The 16,319-nt window shown below is 41.4% G+C and overlaps 1 protein-coding gene across 9 annotated transcripts in view; it reads right to left on the bottom strand.

Moving 5' to 3' along the window:
* The window catches only part of PTK2 (protein tyrosine kinase 2), a 384,113-nt gene that overhangs the window by 67,176 nt on the left and 300,618 nt on the right, over positions 1–16,319 (bottom strand). For all 9 annotated transcript variants that reach the window (XM_084620432.1, XM_084620429.1, XM_084620430.1 and 6 more), the window contains 5 exons: positions 9,389–9,489; positions 7,016–7,131; positions 5,212–5,312; positions 2,852–2,941; positions 822–1,026 (listed from right to left, as the gene is read on the bottom strand). In XM_084620432.1, coding sequence (XP_084476558.1) covers positions 822–1,026; positions 2,852–2,941; positions 5,212–5,312; positions 7,016–7,131; positions 9,389–9,489 — 613 coding nt within the window. The remainder of the gene's footprint in view (positions 1–821; positions 1,027–2,851; positions 2,942–5,211; positions 5,313–7,015; positions 7,132–9,388; positions 9,490–16,319) is intronic.

The following is a 16,319-nucleotide window of genomic DNA, read 5'->3' as shown; positions in this document are numbered from 1 at the left end:
TAGGATTTCATATCAGAATTCCAGTCTACTTCTAATTTCAAGGATATTTTACTTACTGATGTTATGTAGCTGCAGATATCAATCTTTAATAAACTGGAGCCAAAATTTTCAAACTTGGGTGCCTTAAAATTAGGCATATAATTACATTTTCCCCCCGCAAATTCCTAAATAACAGATACCTATTTTCAGAGGGGCTGAGCACCAGCAGCTCCCATTGACTTCAACAGGTTGAACTGTGGGCCTTCTGTGCCTCTGACAATCAGGCCACTTTTATTTAGGAGCCTACCTATGTATTGAGGGTGGACACCTTCAAGGTCCTCGGGGTTTAGGAGCACAAATCCCAGTGACTTTCAGGGCAACTTGCGCTTCAAAATTCCTTAGGTAGTTTTGAAAATTTCCCCCCTAGATGCCAAACTCAAGGCACTCAAGTCTGAAAACTGTGAGCAGGGTAATTAAAAGAAACATGAAATTTCTGTACTGCCTTAAGAGAGACGGATTATATGATCTAGCAAGTTCTTTCCACCTCTAACTCTGAGGACCCCTAACATACCTACCTATGCCTATAAACACACTCTTAATACAGCCTTTGGGGGGCTGGGTTTGGATCTCAATTACACTGGATTTAGTGTCAAGTGTAATTCATCTGATTTAAGTGGAGACAGTCTAGATTTACAACATTGTAACAGCAACTCAGTCCTTTCAAGGCACTAGCCTAGCACACTAGGCATTGTACTTTCCTTGGAAAGAAAACGATTGTATGAAAGACACAATCAAATCACATTTCTAATCAAAGAAATAATAATTAAAAAAAGCCACCCTACCTGAGCTGTGCTTTAAGTTCAGTAAACCTGGGTCGTCTGCTGGGGTCATATGCCCAGCACTTGGTCATAAGGCTGTAGAGAGTAGGAGGGCAGTTTGGAGGCATTGGTAACCGTTCACCATTCTCAATTCGACCAATCACATCATTGTTCTTCACTCCTTGGAAGGGCTTTACTCCATGCATTAAAATTTCCCACATACACACACCTGGAAACAAAAAGCAAGAAACTTCCTAAAGTGAGTGAACAACCAAAATCTGTGTTCTTGAACAAAAAACTCCACGTTAAAGCTTAAGATAATGGAGTTGCTACTGAAGTGCAGCGCTGGGGGCAAAATGAACAGTCCTTTCTCCAGAATAGCCATGTTTAGTAATTACCATGTATTAGAAGTTTAACAAAGTTTCCAATGCACTTTGTCCAGTACACACAACCACCAAAAGAACCCACTCTTGGCTGAGAAATATAGCTGGCTAATCTATCTTTTTTATATAGGACCTATCATCACATTACCTACGTACTGACCACAGAAAAGAATACTGAGCTATGTTAACTCTATCTCTAAGTAGGTAGCGTCTATAAAATTACATGCATTACTAATCAGGTCTAAGTATGGGGAAGTATGACTTGCATCTAGCTCATCGCAAGCAGACAACTTTGAAAGGCTTCAGATTTAACTACTTTTTATCTCTTCTAAGTCAGACTGGTTGCTCATATTCAAATCTACATTTTTTCATAATGCTTGTCCCAGTGTCTATTTTCCATTGCCTTGTTTTGACTTGTGTGTGGTATGTTTATACTTTGACAGTGTTTTATTATCGGCGTTTGTTCAACTTTTTTCTGTCGAAACTATGTATCAAAATGTAGTTTCTGTTGAAACTATGTTACATGTGTAATGAGAAAGAGATAGCCTGTGGGCCTATGAGCAGCTGGGGTACTCCACCTGCACTGCTGTTCTACGCCAGATGGAAAAGATACTTTATTTTGCAATTAGAGATTCCTTTTTTCAACTAAACAGTCATTAATCTTGATAAATCACATACAGTTTTGCTTTATATTACTTAGAACTCTTTTGTTTTAAAGAGAACAAGCTGATTTTTTTCCCTGTAACTTTCTGCTATTCATACCCTGCTTGCCTTTTCTCTGCCTGTCACAGCTTGTCTGGTCTGCGGAGCTGAGTATTCAAGACTGGGAGATCAGACTACTGCAAAAACAGGAATGGTTTGCATAGTGAAGGGGACAGGATCATGGAAGATGGCACGCATTCCTATAATTCCTCTTTTCACTCAACCTCTTGTCTATTCTAAGATGACAGGAGACAAAGGGATGAGGAGAGCTTATATGCACCAAAAGCGGTTGAAACCACGGTCGGAGTGAGTGAAGAGTGGGAGGGAGAGAAAGCCAGGACAAGATTTGGATCTCAGCCCAATCTTGTGAGGTGACTGGCCTTAATTCAATTTCAGGCTTTTTTTAAACATTCAAAAACACTTTAAATATCCTGCTAATTCCTCTTTCATAGTTAATGTTAAATGCTAGAAACAGCGTAAGACAACAGAGGAAAAATACCCAGAGCAAGGGTGAACTGAACACTAGGAAAGGAAGGAGACAAAAGCAAGGACATTCACCAAGGGAGCCCACAGCACAGGAAAAAGTTGTGAAAATAGGAAAGCAGAAAGTGCAAATAACGGCTGGATAAAGGAACACCAGCACAATTATACTAGAAGACAAAAAAGAAACAAAATAAGATAAAAAAATTCCTGTTATGACTATGGGTCTCATTTTCATTTACCTTAAGAGCAGCTGTTAGGAGTGGTGAAAAGGGGCCTTACGATAAATGAGAATCAGGCCCATGGTGTACAGAATGAAAAAGCATGGAGAGATATAAAGTACCCAGTAAGAAGTCTGATTTTGGGATATGTTAAACAAACAATGGAGAGGAACTGGAAATTGTTCAGTTTCCATTAATAAAAATGGAACCATTAATTATCTTCTCCTCAACAGTGAATCTGAGAAAACCACCATCCATATTCACTTACCAAACATCCACACATCACTAGCTGAGGTAAAACGTCGGAAGTTGATTGACTCTGGAGCCATCCATTTGATAGGTAATTTTCCTTTGGAAGCTATGGGGAGATGAGAGGAAAAGGCCATTATTTTAGCTAATAAGCTCTCAATGTAGATGTTCTTCGATAAAATAATTTAGGACCAAGTCCTAGCTCCAGCAAACAACTCGGTCAGGCTTTGTGTAAGAAACCTCTGTGCTTGCCCTTTGGCTCCTGCACATTCTTTCCTGTAAGAGTGACTAGGTGAGGAAGAAATAATGGCTAGTAGACCTGCAGTGTTGTGAACAGACTCCTCCAGCACCATTTCAGAGGGTTCCTCACTCAGCCTACAGGAGTCATGGAAATCTGCAATCTCAATTGCAACAGAACCACCGTAGTTTTACTGGAGGCAGGGCCGCCTGTTATTGGAAAGGAAGAGCAGGATTTGCTGCTAAGGCTACAGCTACACAGCGATCAACATTATAGTGCTAAAAACAGTGGTGTAGATGTTGTGGCTTGGGCTTTGAAGCTTAGGGAGGGATGGGCTTTAGAACCTGAGCTCCATCCCCAGCCACAATGTCTACATGGCTATTTTTAGAACTGTAGCATGAGCCTCAGAAGGCTGAGTCTGTCATCCTCGACTCAGACTCATTGCCACAGGCTGCACAGATATACCCTAAACGTACATACATTGGATGAGCTTTTCCATTCCTGTTTCAAGTTAATGCTTTTTATCTGAAGGTATTTAAACTCCTACAATTAGCAATTATTTGTACCAAGCTTGAAGCTGCCATATACAATCTCACATACGGAGCAACTGTTTTTTAACTGAACCAGGAAAAAGTTTGCTTGTTTGTTCAATTTAAAAGAATGCAACAAATATTTGATGGTTTCACGTAAATTTCTCCTTTCACCTTTGTGAGAAAGTAGATGAAGGTATTTTGTTCACATTATTATGGACATCACAGACACCAGAAGCCCTACTGGAGAATGGGGGGAGGGGCCAGGTAAGGAGCTTTTAAAGTATGCTGCAAATTTAGAAACATTTAAAATATTTTTACATATTGAGAGAGAAAAAAAATTATAAACATTGTTCCTAAATGTGCACCCTATCACTAAAAATGCTACTTACTTGACCCTCTATAAACAAATTGTATTTTCCTGTCAGGGTCCCTACACATCAGCGGTTCTCAAACTGTGGATCGGGACCCCAAAGGACCCAGGGCTGGCTTAGACTTGCTGGGGCCTGGGGCTGAAGCCCGAGTCCCACTGCCCAGGGCTGAAGCCAGAGCCCGAGGGCTTCAGCCCTGGGTGGCGCGGCTCAGGTTCCAGGCCCCCTGCCTGGGGCTGAAGCTCTTGAGCTTCGGCTTTGGCCCCCCTGCCCAGAGCGGTGGGGCTTGGGCTTTGGCTCCCTCCCCCACCCGGGGCAGTGTAGCTCAGGTGGGGTCATGAAGTAATTTTTGTTGTCATAAGTGGGTCGCGGTGCACTGAAGTTTGAAAACCCCTGCTATATATCATGCATTGTGGGGCATCACATCAGAGTTCAAGCCAGTCATCTTCAGTCTTGGAAACCCCAAAGGGAAAAAAATGTATATTTCAAACCTTGTGTGTAATGAATGTCCCTATCTCAAACTCACTGAAAACAATTTGCAGGTCCCCATGAACTCACCCTCAGGTACTTGGGCTGTGGCGTGAATATGGGTATTTGTTAAATGAGTTTCAAAACCATAGATAATATTTGATACTTTAAGGGCTTGTCTACATGAACATTTAGTTTGCTGCAAACTGGGGTGTGAATCTACCCTGCACTGGCTGCGCACTAACTGTCCCTGTGGACCCAACCATCTGGGTGGACTCTGCTGATGCACCCTAATAGTTCGTTAGTGGGCTTTCATCTACTCTGCTTTGAAATGGGAGCAGATTAAAGCATATTAACAAACTCTTAGTGTGCATCAGCAGGGTCCACATGGGCAGTTAATGTTGGCAGGCTAGTGAGGGGCAGATTCACACTCCAGCTTGCTGTGAACTAAATGGTCATGCAGACAAGTCCTAAGAGTTGCAAAGAAAGCAGTATAATGCCGCCCCCAAACTGGAATTATACCCATAAATGAATTTCCTGTCTTTCACCTATTTAACTTAACCATGTGATTTTTTTTAAACAGCTGTGTATGTGAATTTATTGGCATCTGTTAAACTGTTTTACTTTGTATTTTTATGTAATTAACCAGATTTCCTTAAACTAATTGTTTTGATCCTTTCAACTCCTTAGCACACACTCAATTCCTGTGACTGGCAAATCAGCTCACTGACCTGCCTCTGTAGTTTAGGTCCACTAAGTACAGGCTCCTTACCTTTATAGTAAGTACTGTCTTCCATATATCGGGACAAACCAAAGTCTCCTAATTTCACGCAGTCTGTGGAGGATACCAGCACATTTCTAGCAGCAATATCCCTGCCAAACAAACCAGAAATTTATCGTTTGTAGTCACCTGTTTTTTAGATTCAGGTTTTCTTAAAAACACAGAACCTTTGTTACAGACCAGAGGTATCAACTAACACAGTGGAGTGAACCAAACTAAATTTTTTATGATGGTGTTTGGGCCAAGAATATAAAGTTAGAGTTGTACACAACCAATGACACCCAACAGGATTGCCTACTGATGACAGTGAAAAGTTTACAGAAAGACTGAGGTCACAATATGGCCCTTATGAGTAATTACATTTTTATGTGATAAAGTTATTATTGCATTCACCATCACTCTGGGAAAAGGGGTGGAGACACTTTCAGGACCAGCATTATTTCTAGCTTTTGTTAACCAGCAATTTGCACAAGCAATTATCACATTGCATGGGCACACAATATTTGTTGAATAAATGCAGGTTTCAGAGTCCATGTATTTACAGTCACTGGATCAAAAATTTAGGTGGTAGGTCTTAGTAGCTAGAATAGAATTAGTTGGGGAAGCAGGGGGAAGGGAAAATCTTTGATATCGCAGAGGTCGGGAATTGGAGTAATGTCTTTCGTGTAAAGCAGGCATCAACTCATGCTCTTTGCAGGAAGGGCTTGGATTTGCAGGGAGGCTATTGTTCTCATGGCAAGGCCTGGAGGTTTTCTCATTCAGTTACCTATATGGGACTGCAGGCCTTGGATTCAAGTGGGCTAGTTATGCCTCGGGCACGTTAGGAGCTTTGGCTTTCAGCACTGAAGCAGGTGAGTGAAAACCAATGGCAGCTTGGGGTAGCTGCTTTCTTCCATTAAAATCACAGCTTCCAGGACAGCTGCCTTGACATATTTTTTGCTGATAGAGATTTTAATAAAGTCACAGCCACTTGGTCAAAATTCTAGTGCCTATCTGTGTCCTCACTGGCCTCGGCCATTTACAAGATAATATGCCACTTAAACATACACAATTTATACACTTATACAAATAAAACGCTTAAGTCCAAATTGGCATACATGGAATTTGCATGTAGAAAATTGTTGGCAGTATTTAACAGTGCCAGAGATGAAGGACTTATGGTCTGTTTCTTGTCCTACACAACTAACTTACTTAAACTAAAATTCCCCTCTCTTGTATGTGTTTTTAAAATTCACTTGTTTGTTAAACATAGGTATTTCCATTACAGAAACATTTCTGTTTTCCCTGTTCTTTAATTCAGGATGAGCCTGTTGCTCTCGCAGATATGATTTTTCATATTTTGAAGATTACAGCTGACTTGCAGCTTTGAAAAATGTCGGCATTGCAAAGCAAAAGAGCAGCTGGTAACCCACAGTCTTCTTCCTAAAACCAGGCACTTACTTCAAGTCAATATAGCTGAGGCCCAGCAGGTGTCACCCTTGGTAGTCTATGTCAGAAATGTGGTTTTGTCGTGGATTCTCTAAAATTCATGAAGTTCTAACATGAAGCTGATGTAAACACACATACAGGTGGCTTTTTAAAAGTCTCAAAATACTGTTCTACATGTGACACACTTTTCTTATTGGGGAAATCAAGAAAATAGTTGAAACCATTAGAGAACGTTGATCTGTGCTGTAAACATTTCCCTCTAGTGAACATATCTAATATCCAGCAACTCTGCCAGCCCAGATATTTGTCTAATAATCTGTTAATCCTTTTCCTTAAATTGAAAGTTTTCATATAGATATAATCTTACCTATGTACAAATCTTTTGCTCTCTAAGTAGGCAAGTGCTGTGCTAAGCTGATAAGCATATAGTATCAGAGAGGCCAGATCCAAACTGTATTTTCTTACTTGCAAAAATGATCTCAGCTTTTGGAAAAAAGAAGAAAAGAGAGAGATGTCATGACAAATTAAAAATGAATCCAAAGGAGAGAGAAATCTCTAATGAGGTTTACACATTTAACAGTAAACAATCCTCCCCTTTAAACTAGAATAGAAAAGAAAGGCAGTTGTCATACAGAACACACACTCTTTGGGCTAAATTCAGGCTGTCTTTAATGTATGACAAGAGGTAGTCAAGTGGGATACAATTTTTGCACCCCACTTCTGTCTTCTCTTGAAGCCAAAGAGCTCAAACACTGCTGGGCCCACTTGGGTCAGGTGCTTCTGAACCTCTCCACATGTTCACTCCTTGGGAACTGCTCATATTGCTGGCATGAACCGTCTCAGCAGGTAACTGCATGGGGTTTGTACCCACACCTGGGCCAGCCTGAACACAGGGCAAATCAATATTTCTTGGGCAGCATTACTTTATGCCTATAATTGCACAGATTTTACTAGAGGCCTGGATTTAGCTCAGAGGAACTAAAACACGACATAAATTGTCTAGAAAAATAAGTCTAGTGAAAGGCAATTATACCACAACAGTGTAGCACTGGCTTTTGTTTAGAGGATTAAAATAAAGATTGAGAAGAAAGTTGTATGCTGAGAAGGAGGATTTGGGAACTAAAGGGAAGAAGTGGAATCTCTGAATAAAGGAATGGAAATAAATTGCGATACCCATTTTGGACAAATCTAACAAACTATAGTTTAATCTATTTTATTCAGGTATTTTCATATTGTATTATAAACCATGTAATTACTTCACCTCTGAAGTCTTTCAGAAATGTCTGATTCAGAGAAAATTAGTTAGAATTAAAAACAAAGGGACATTCAGAAAAAGAAATGTAGGCGCATTGACTATGTACTGTGAAAAGATCCCTACTCCTGAAGATGCTATCAACTGCATTACCGGAGGTGAAACAATTGCAGATAGAAACTGCTTACAGTAGGTGAAACTTCATGAAGTAGCAGAGATCACCTATAGTTGTGCTGTATTAATGAAAATGCTGCATAGGTCTGAACCTGCTCAATGGCCTCACTTACAATAGCACCAAGCAAACCTCAACAAAGGCCATTCAGGATTAGCTAAGAAATGTGGATGATTCCACTGTGATATCTTTCTGCTATGGTTTTCCTTATGAGACACTCACATAATGCAAAAAGAAAAGGAGTACGAGTAGCACCTTAGAGACTAACCAATTTATCTGAGCATAAGCTTTCGTGAGCTACAGCTCACTTCATCAGATTTGAGCTTATGCTCAAATAAATTGGTTAGTCTCTAAGGTGCCACTAGTACTCCTTTTCTTTTTGCGAATACAGACTAACATGGCTGCTACTCTGAAACCTGTCACATAATGCAAGCTACTCCAGCATTCTTTAGTGTCAAACAGCATGGTATACATATTTTTGCAAATGTTGTTTATAAAGCTTATTTAAAATGTCACCCTCCAGACACACTAACATATTAAGGCTTTACAGAACCTTGCTAAATAAATTCTAATATAATCACAAATTCAAAACTACGATTACTGCGATGACATTAACTGTGCACATAAGTGTTATTGTAGGAGGCTGCTACCAATGAGGGTCCTACCTAGGCAGTGCTAAATATTAATAAATCAGCTGAAAGGCAGGTGCCTTTAGCAATGACTATTAGTGCTGTAACTGCATGACAAGTCAAATGAACTCAGTTTTCTTGGAATAAAAAGCAAAAAGGGCATAATATGCTTTCCCATATCTCTCAACAAAGACAACAAAAAAGTGGATATTCTTAATCTTATTTTTTAAACTATACTCCATAATCATTTAAGGAAATGGAGCTGTGAAACCTCTTCTACGCAATATTTTAAACTGAACCATTTGTGTCCAGATGTCACGGTCTGAAGCACATACATTTTAAATAATTCACAGTAACATTCTTTCTATTCTATATCACCATGTGCACCTCTTACTTGACACAGACATTAGTTCTCACACTATAGAAGCAATTCAAAGTATCTCTGAGAACCATGGCCTAAATCAACCCTGATGTAAACAGGCTAATTCCCTTGACTTCAGTGGAGTTATGCCCAATTCCACCATGGCTGGATTTGATCCCGGACTTCACTTGTTTGATGAATTTGCCTTAGAGTGTAATATTTAGAACCCAATCCATTAGACTGAATAAGCAGTTCCCCAATCCCATATGAAAGTGTCTGTGGGATAAGAGGGAAGAAGAAAGAAGATACTTGGGAATTTATCATACCTCCCCTAGTGTACAGAGCTCCATGATTATCCAGACTGGGTTTTCCGTAATAACTCCAATCAACTTCACAATGTGGGGATGATCAAACTGACGCATTGTTACTAGAAAGGAGGAAGCAGATTTACTCATTAAATACAAAATCTGCCTGTTAAAACAATAGCTGTTAAATGAAAAATGTTTTTGTAATAAAAGAGGATTCATTTAACTAGCTTTTACTGTAGGTCTGAACCAACTGTCATGTAAGGACATATAACCAGATTGTTTTGGGTGTGATTCTCCACTGCCTTGAATATTGTCTACTCTTTTGCACCTATGCAGAGTGAGTCTAAAACGCTATCTGATCAGAATACTCTCTTTACATTGATGTAAATAACTACAAGGTATAATGTATATCTTGACCAACCACAGAGTATTCGTTATTTTTAAATGGCGTATGATGGTAGGTTACTCACCTTCTGCAGCAACTGGAGTTTTTCCGGATGTGTCTCCCTGTGGGTGCTCCACTTCAGGTGTGTATGTGCCCCTGCACCTCTGATCGGAGATTTTTGGTAGCAGTACCCTTTCTGCCCAGGCATGAACCCTACACATCCTCGTGCCCTATACCTAGGCTATATTGGGGTGTGCACACAAATCGTTCTCAGTTCCTTCTCTACGGCAAAGCCCACAGAGGCAGCTCTGAAGCAGAGGGGAGAAGGGTGGGTAGCGAAGCACCCACAGGGACCATATCTTGAAGAACTCCAGTGACCGCAAAGGTGAGTAATCTCTCCATCATCTTCTTCAAGTAGTGTCCCTGGGGGTGCTCCAATTTAGGTGACTCCGTAGCAGTAGCCCGTTAAGGAGATGGGAGTTTCAGAACAGAGTCCATTACTGAATGTGCCTACTGCCCCATCTGATTTTGCAGAGTCAATTAGGATGAAGTGGTCAGAAAATGTGTGCACCGAGGACCATGTTGCAGCCCTGCAGATTTCAGCAACCAGAATGTATTGAGTAGAGCTACGGATGTAGAGTGTGATCTAGTAGAGCATGCAGTCACTCTTAGGGGAGGTGTAACCTCAGCAAAACCATAATAGGCAATAATACATCCAGAGATCCATTTAAAAAGTCTCCAAGTGGAGATAGGGCTCCCTTAGGTCTGCAGTAGAAATGAAGAGTCTAAGGAGAGGGTTCTCAACCTTTTTCCTTCTGAGCCCGCCCCTCCCAACATGCTATAAAAACTCCATGGCCCACCTGTGCCACAACAACTGTTTTCTATATATAAAAGCTAGGGCCAGCATTAAGGGGTAGCAACCAGGGCAGTTGCCTGGGGCCCCAAGCCACAGGGGCCCCCATGAAGCTAAGTTGCTCAGGCTTCTGCTTTTGCCCTGGGCTTCAGTCCTGCATGGCAGGGCTTAGGCTTTCTGCCCTGGGCCCCAGCAAGTCTAAAACTGCTCCTGCTCAGTGGACCCCTTGAAACTTGCTCATGGCCCCGTACAGGGCCCTGGACCCCTGGTTGAGAACCACTGGTCTAGGGGTCTTCCGGAATGGCCTAATCCTGTCCAAGTAAAATGCTAATTTCCTCTTAACATCTAGTGTATGAAAATTAGACTGCTATGTAAACTGATGAGGCTTAGGGTAGAGGGTGGGGGAAGGAAGGTGAATAGTTTGCTTGATGTGAAATTCAGAGGACACCTCAGATAAGAACTTTGAATGAGGTCTTAAAGATACTTTGTTCTCCAAGGAGAAGGTAAAGGGAGGATCTGCCATTAGAGTTCCCATTTTCCCAAACCTTCAAGCAGAAGTGATGGGCACCAATGCGGCTGTCTTCATAGACAATTGTAGCAAAAAGCACATAGCTAATGGTTCAAAGGGCTGTCTCATAAGATGGTTAATAATCAGGTTGAGATCCCAAAACAGTGTAGGGGTTTTACTCTGCAGGAAAAGATTTAGGAATCTCAATGTACTCAGATAAGCAAATACTTAGAAAACTTCTACTGGCACATGGAAAGCTGTTATTGCTGCTTAATGAACCTTGATGGAACTTACAGAAAGGCCTGAATTTTTCAGTTCCAACAGGTAATCCAAGATCAAGAAAAGATAAGACTGGATAGGAGAAAGATGATGCCAGTTAAACCAAAGGCTATAGTAGATTCCTTTTTGTTATTTAATAGGATATCTTTTGTACTTCCAATGAACATGTGGTCTCTAGTCATGAGAACCACTGTGGAACTAAGCTTGTAATTGCAGAACGTTCAAATTGGCATGAAGGGTCTAACCCACATCATGAGACAACAGTCAAGGTTTGATTAGGAGCCACAATGGAGGACTAGTTAAATTCCTTCTAAGCTGCGCAGCTGGGTGGCTGCCCAGCAGGCTATCAAGTGCCAGGCACTTCAGGTGTCCCTCCCTCCACTGCTGCGCTGCTCCTGCCCTCTGCCTTGGAGCCCCTGGCCAGCTGCTCCTGGGAGCCTCCTGCTTGCTGTGCAGAGCAGGGGGAGGGGGCGCTAATGTCAGGGTGTCCCCATCCTCCCTCCCGTGTACCCCATCTTTGCAGACCGGGGGGACACATGACAGGGCTCAGGACGGAGGGAGCTTGCTGGCAGCTGTTGCTGTGTCTAAACAAGCAGGCTTCAGATTGCTAAGTGCCAATCTACTTAAAAGGGCAGCGTACTTAAAGTGGCAGTGCATGTCTCTCTCTGTCACACACACACACACACACACCGTTTTTCACACTCACCTCCCAACACATACTTGTATTATTATTGTTGTTGTTACCTGATACTTCTTTCAAAGTGCGTTTTAGTGTTTTGACTGGTCTATTCATTTCATAATTTTTATTTTTCTCTTATGCTTAAATTTAATTCTTTAAGTAGTGAGTTCTAAAATGCCTAACCTGTCCTGGCTAGAGTAATTATCCCTATGACAAGTTTTAAAAAAAAATATATATATCTAGGTTTTTTGTTTCTACTATTGGCGCACATCCACACATTACCTAGATATGGTGCACATAATAAAATTCATTCTGCACATGGATGGAAAAAATTAGAGGGGACACAGAGGGCAAGAGGTGAGTTTGATCAGGTAAGGAAGCCAAACTTGTCTTGGCCAAGTTGGTGCAATGACAGTGACTTTGGCTTGGTCCAGTCTGATCTTGATAAGGACCTTCAAGAGCAATGGAGTTGAGGATATGCACAGAAAAGACCCTTTGTCCATGTAATGAGGAAAACATCTCCTAGAGATTGGGGATCGAGCCCCGACTCTGGAACAGAATTTCCTTCACTTTGTGTTGGCTGCTCTGGCAAAAAGGTTGATTTCTGGAAAACCCCAAGCTACAGATTTTTTTTTGAGGACTAAGAGTCCAACTCCCATTCGTAATTTAGGGAGAAACGTCTGCTCAGGTCATCCACCATGGGGTTTTGTACATCTGGGAGATAAGAATCTGAGATGACTATCCAACTGGCTATGCACCAGTTCCAAAGCTTTACTGCTTCGGTGCAGAGTGAGGAGGAACATGCTCCGTCCTGACAATCAATATAATACATGTACACTGTGTTGCCTGTCATGATCTTGGTGGACTTGTTTTTGAGCTGGGGAAGAAAGTGGAGGCAAGCATTTCTGACTGCCCTTAACTTCAATAGATTGATGTGTAAGTGCTGTTCCTGTTGTGACCATCTGCCTTGGATTGTCTGAGGACCAAAATGTGCTCCTCATCCCAAAAGAGAAGCCTCCGATGTTAATACAATTGTAGGGGGATTCTGGCTGAACGGGATTCCTGAACAAACTTTGGATGGATTCATCCACCAGGTGAGTGAGTGTAGGACCTGTACCAATACCTGCTTGCTGAGAATGGGTTTTCTGGGTAGTGTGTGTGTGTGTGTGTCAGCCAACTTGCATGTAGGGGTGGGCCATTACTGGAGTTTGCTAGATGAAACTGGCAGGCTCAGCAGGGCTTCATTAATTGGCAGTGCCACCCATGCTGAGGCAGAGGTGTGTAAGATGTCCAGGAGCTTGTGATGGGAATTCTGGACTCCTTCCAAGGATACTTGCAGGTTGTCAGCAATCCACTTCATCAGGTCCTGGAATTGCCAAAAGTCGTCAGCTAACGATGGCAGTGGTGGCATGACTGCCTCATCCAGTGATGACAAAGAGATGTTTGTGAGGGGGGTAATCTTTTTGTCCGCTCTTGTCCTCTTGCTCCTCAAAGGTCTTCTCAGGCTCAGAATGGGGAAGAGGGATGGATAGTAACGAGGAACAAGGTCTTCTATGTTTTCAGTGAGACTGAGTTGAGGTCCCTTGAAATTGCTGGCAATACATTGCCCATGGATCCCAGTAAGGCCAGTGAAGGAGATAAGACAAGACATGGGGAAGGAATCCAATGCTGGTCATCCCAATTGTTGGAAGGTAGAGGTCTGGTGCCTTGCATCTGCAACAGGGAATAACGCCTCCTGGAATAAATTGGAGATCCTTGAACACAAAGTTCAGAGTCCGAGTCAGAATGCTCTTCCACATGTTGTATCAGAGGTGACAACCCATCCTCATGGATAGTTGAAGGTGGAGAAGAGGTAGGTCTCCCAGAAACATAAGCAGTCAGTGACCAAGCTGATCTCAGTACCAATAGGCATCCAGAAGTTGCAAGGAGCAGAGACTCAGGCTCATTTGGTTCATGGAGGATAGGCCCATCAATGGCTATTAGCCAGGATGGGCAGGGATGCTGTTCCTAGCCTGTTTGCCAGAAGTTGGGAATGGGTGACAGAGGATGGATCACTTGATGATTACCTGTTCTGTTCATTCCCTCTTGGGCACCTGGCATTGGCCACTCTCAGAAGACAAGATACTGGGCTAGATGGACCTTTATTCTGACATTGTATGGCCATTCTTATGTTCACGTCTTTTGGGTATTGGAATTCCTACAGGAGAGCGCTTGAGACCAGGATTTCGGTGCTGTCTTCCTCTTGGACGCTCTCAGTGGCCTTGATCTCGAAGACAATGGGGCACTGGCAGATGTGGAGGGTCTCTGTACAGGGGGGTTCCCTGTACCCAGATCCGAAGCCAGTCTTTAGGCTTCTTTCATCCTTAATAGTCTATACTTAATTTCCTTATTTTTAAGTGGATATCCATTTAAAAGAAGAGCAGATTTTACACTAGCAGGGAATGTGAGTCTCTCAAGCAATGAATGCTGTGGGAGTGTCCATCACTAACAGAGACTGATTCTTGACAAGAAAGGCACCTTTTAAATCTCAAGGAGCCTGGCATCCCCAACAGAAGAAAAGTTGTTCAAACCCCTCAATAGGGGAAACAGAAAAACAAAAATTTATTTCTTTTAATAAAAGGGGAACAAAGGTTCCAACTATGAAATACTAAACCTACGACTAATAAGAACTAACTATACAGTTAAACACTAATAAAATGGGGAAACAGGTACACAGCAAACAGGCACATGCTAGACTTCATCTCTGCCAAAGGTGGTTGAGAATGATGTGACAGTGGTTTGCCCATGCAGCCCTATATAGCCTTGCTATAGGGCACAAGGACATGTAGGGCGCATGCATGGGCAGAACAGGCACTGCTATCAAAAATCTCTGATCAGAAGCATAGGGGTGCATGTGCACCTAACATGAAGCACCAACAGGGACATTACTCGTTGAAGAACATAATTTATGAATAGTTCAATTTCTTATTTGTTAGAAGGTAAAGGGAAAAGTAAAATGTGTAACTCAATAACCACATAAAAATGCATTTCAGTGCTATGATACCCATGGAAAATCTCATGTAATGATTTGATTTACATCAGATTTTATTTGCGAGGGCATAATTAACTTATTTTTACTCCCAGCAGTGCAATAACAACACCTTTCATGTCATAGTTATACACCTTAGTTACTAATGCTATGGGGGAGATAATATTTGCTAGATGAAGAAAAAACATCAGCCTTTTGATTAGGTTTGATCTTATGACACACAGCAAGTTTCCTAAAATATATATCTTAAAATTATATTTCCTTTATCTTTGCAGCTCACACTGTTGTGGTGGCTCAACAGATATGTATATTCGTCCCTCAAATTAAATGGTCTACTTTAGTTTACATAATATGTGCCAAAAATAAAAAAACTTTGTATACTTTTGGCTGCTAAACAGCAGATTAATGCTGCAAAAATTAAGGATTTTTGTACCATAGTCTGGTTAGTCCAGGGGTGTCCTCTCAGCCTCCACACAGCTGTCACATAATCAACACATTTTATAATAATCATCCCTATTATATTAATAAGTATGGTCTAGTTAATAATTCAATATTGCACCCCTCTATGAGAAAACTTATAGAACTTAGATATAACGAGGTGCCCTGTGATTATATTCCCTTTGAAGCTTTTACAATACATTTATTAAACAATATAGGAAATTAACAGTATACATACAGCAGCATACTTCTCTCACAGAACAAAACAAAGGTGTAAGTAGAGGTAGGTTTAGTGGGGTAAGTCGAGTTGGGTGATAATGGATAACGGATTACATTGCATTTGTGGCTGGATCCCTTCCCTTAACCATTCACTTCCAGGCTTTTTTGAAATAGACAATTTTTGCAAATTAAGTGTCTCTTTTGAAGGTCAGAGGAGGGGGCAAAGCTACTTGGACTCCACTGAAATTCACTTCCAGTCTTAACTTTTTGTAAATACAATTTATTTCTTTAGGAACAGATTACACCATGATCTTGAAAGCTTCCGAGTGCTCTTGTGATAATCACACCCAAAGCAGTTTTTAAAAAAAGATCAGATTTATTAATGTGGAATACATTGTACTGATTTGATTATGAAGCAGGAAAGCAGCTTAAATTGACCAGAGAGGTTTCCTTAAAACGAAGTTACTGCTAAAAATAATAATTCATTATTTTGTCTGATAGGATCTTGGTAGTTTTCAATACTACAGACTTTTTTTCTGGTGTACTCTACGAATTAAATC

This window comes from Lepidochelys olivacea (assembly GCF_965140295.1).
Source record: "Lepidochelys olivacea isolate rLepOli2 genome assembly, chromosome: 2".
NCBI classification, from domain to species: domain Eukaryota; kingdom Metazoa; phylum Chordata; order Testudines; family Cheloniidae; genus Lepidochelys; species Lepidochelys olivacea.
This window is presented reverse-complemented; position numbering and strand designations above follow the sequence as displayed.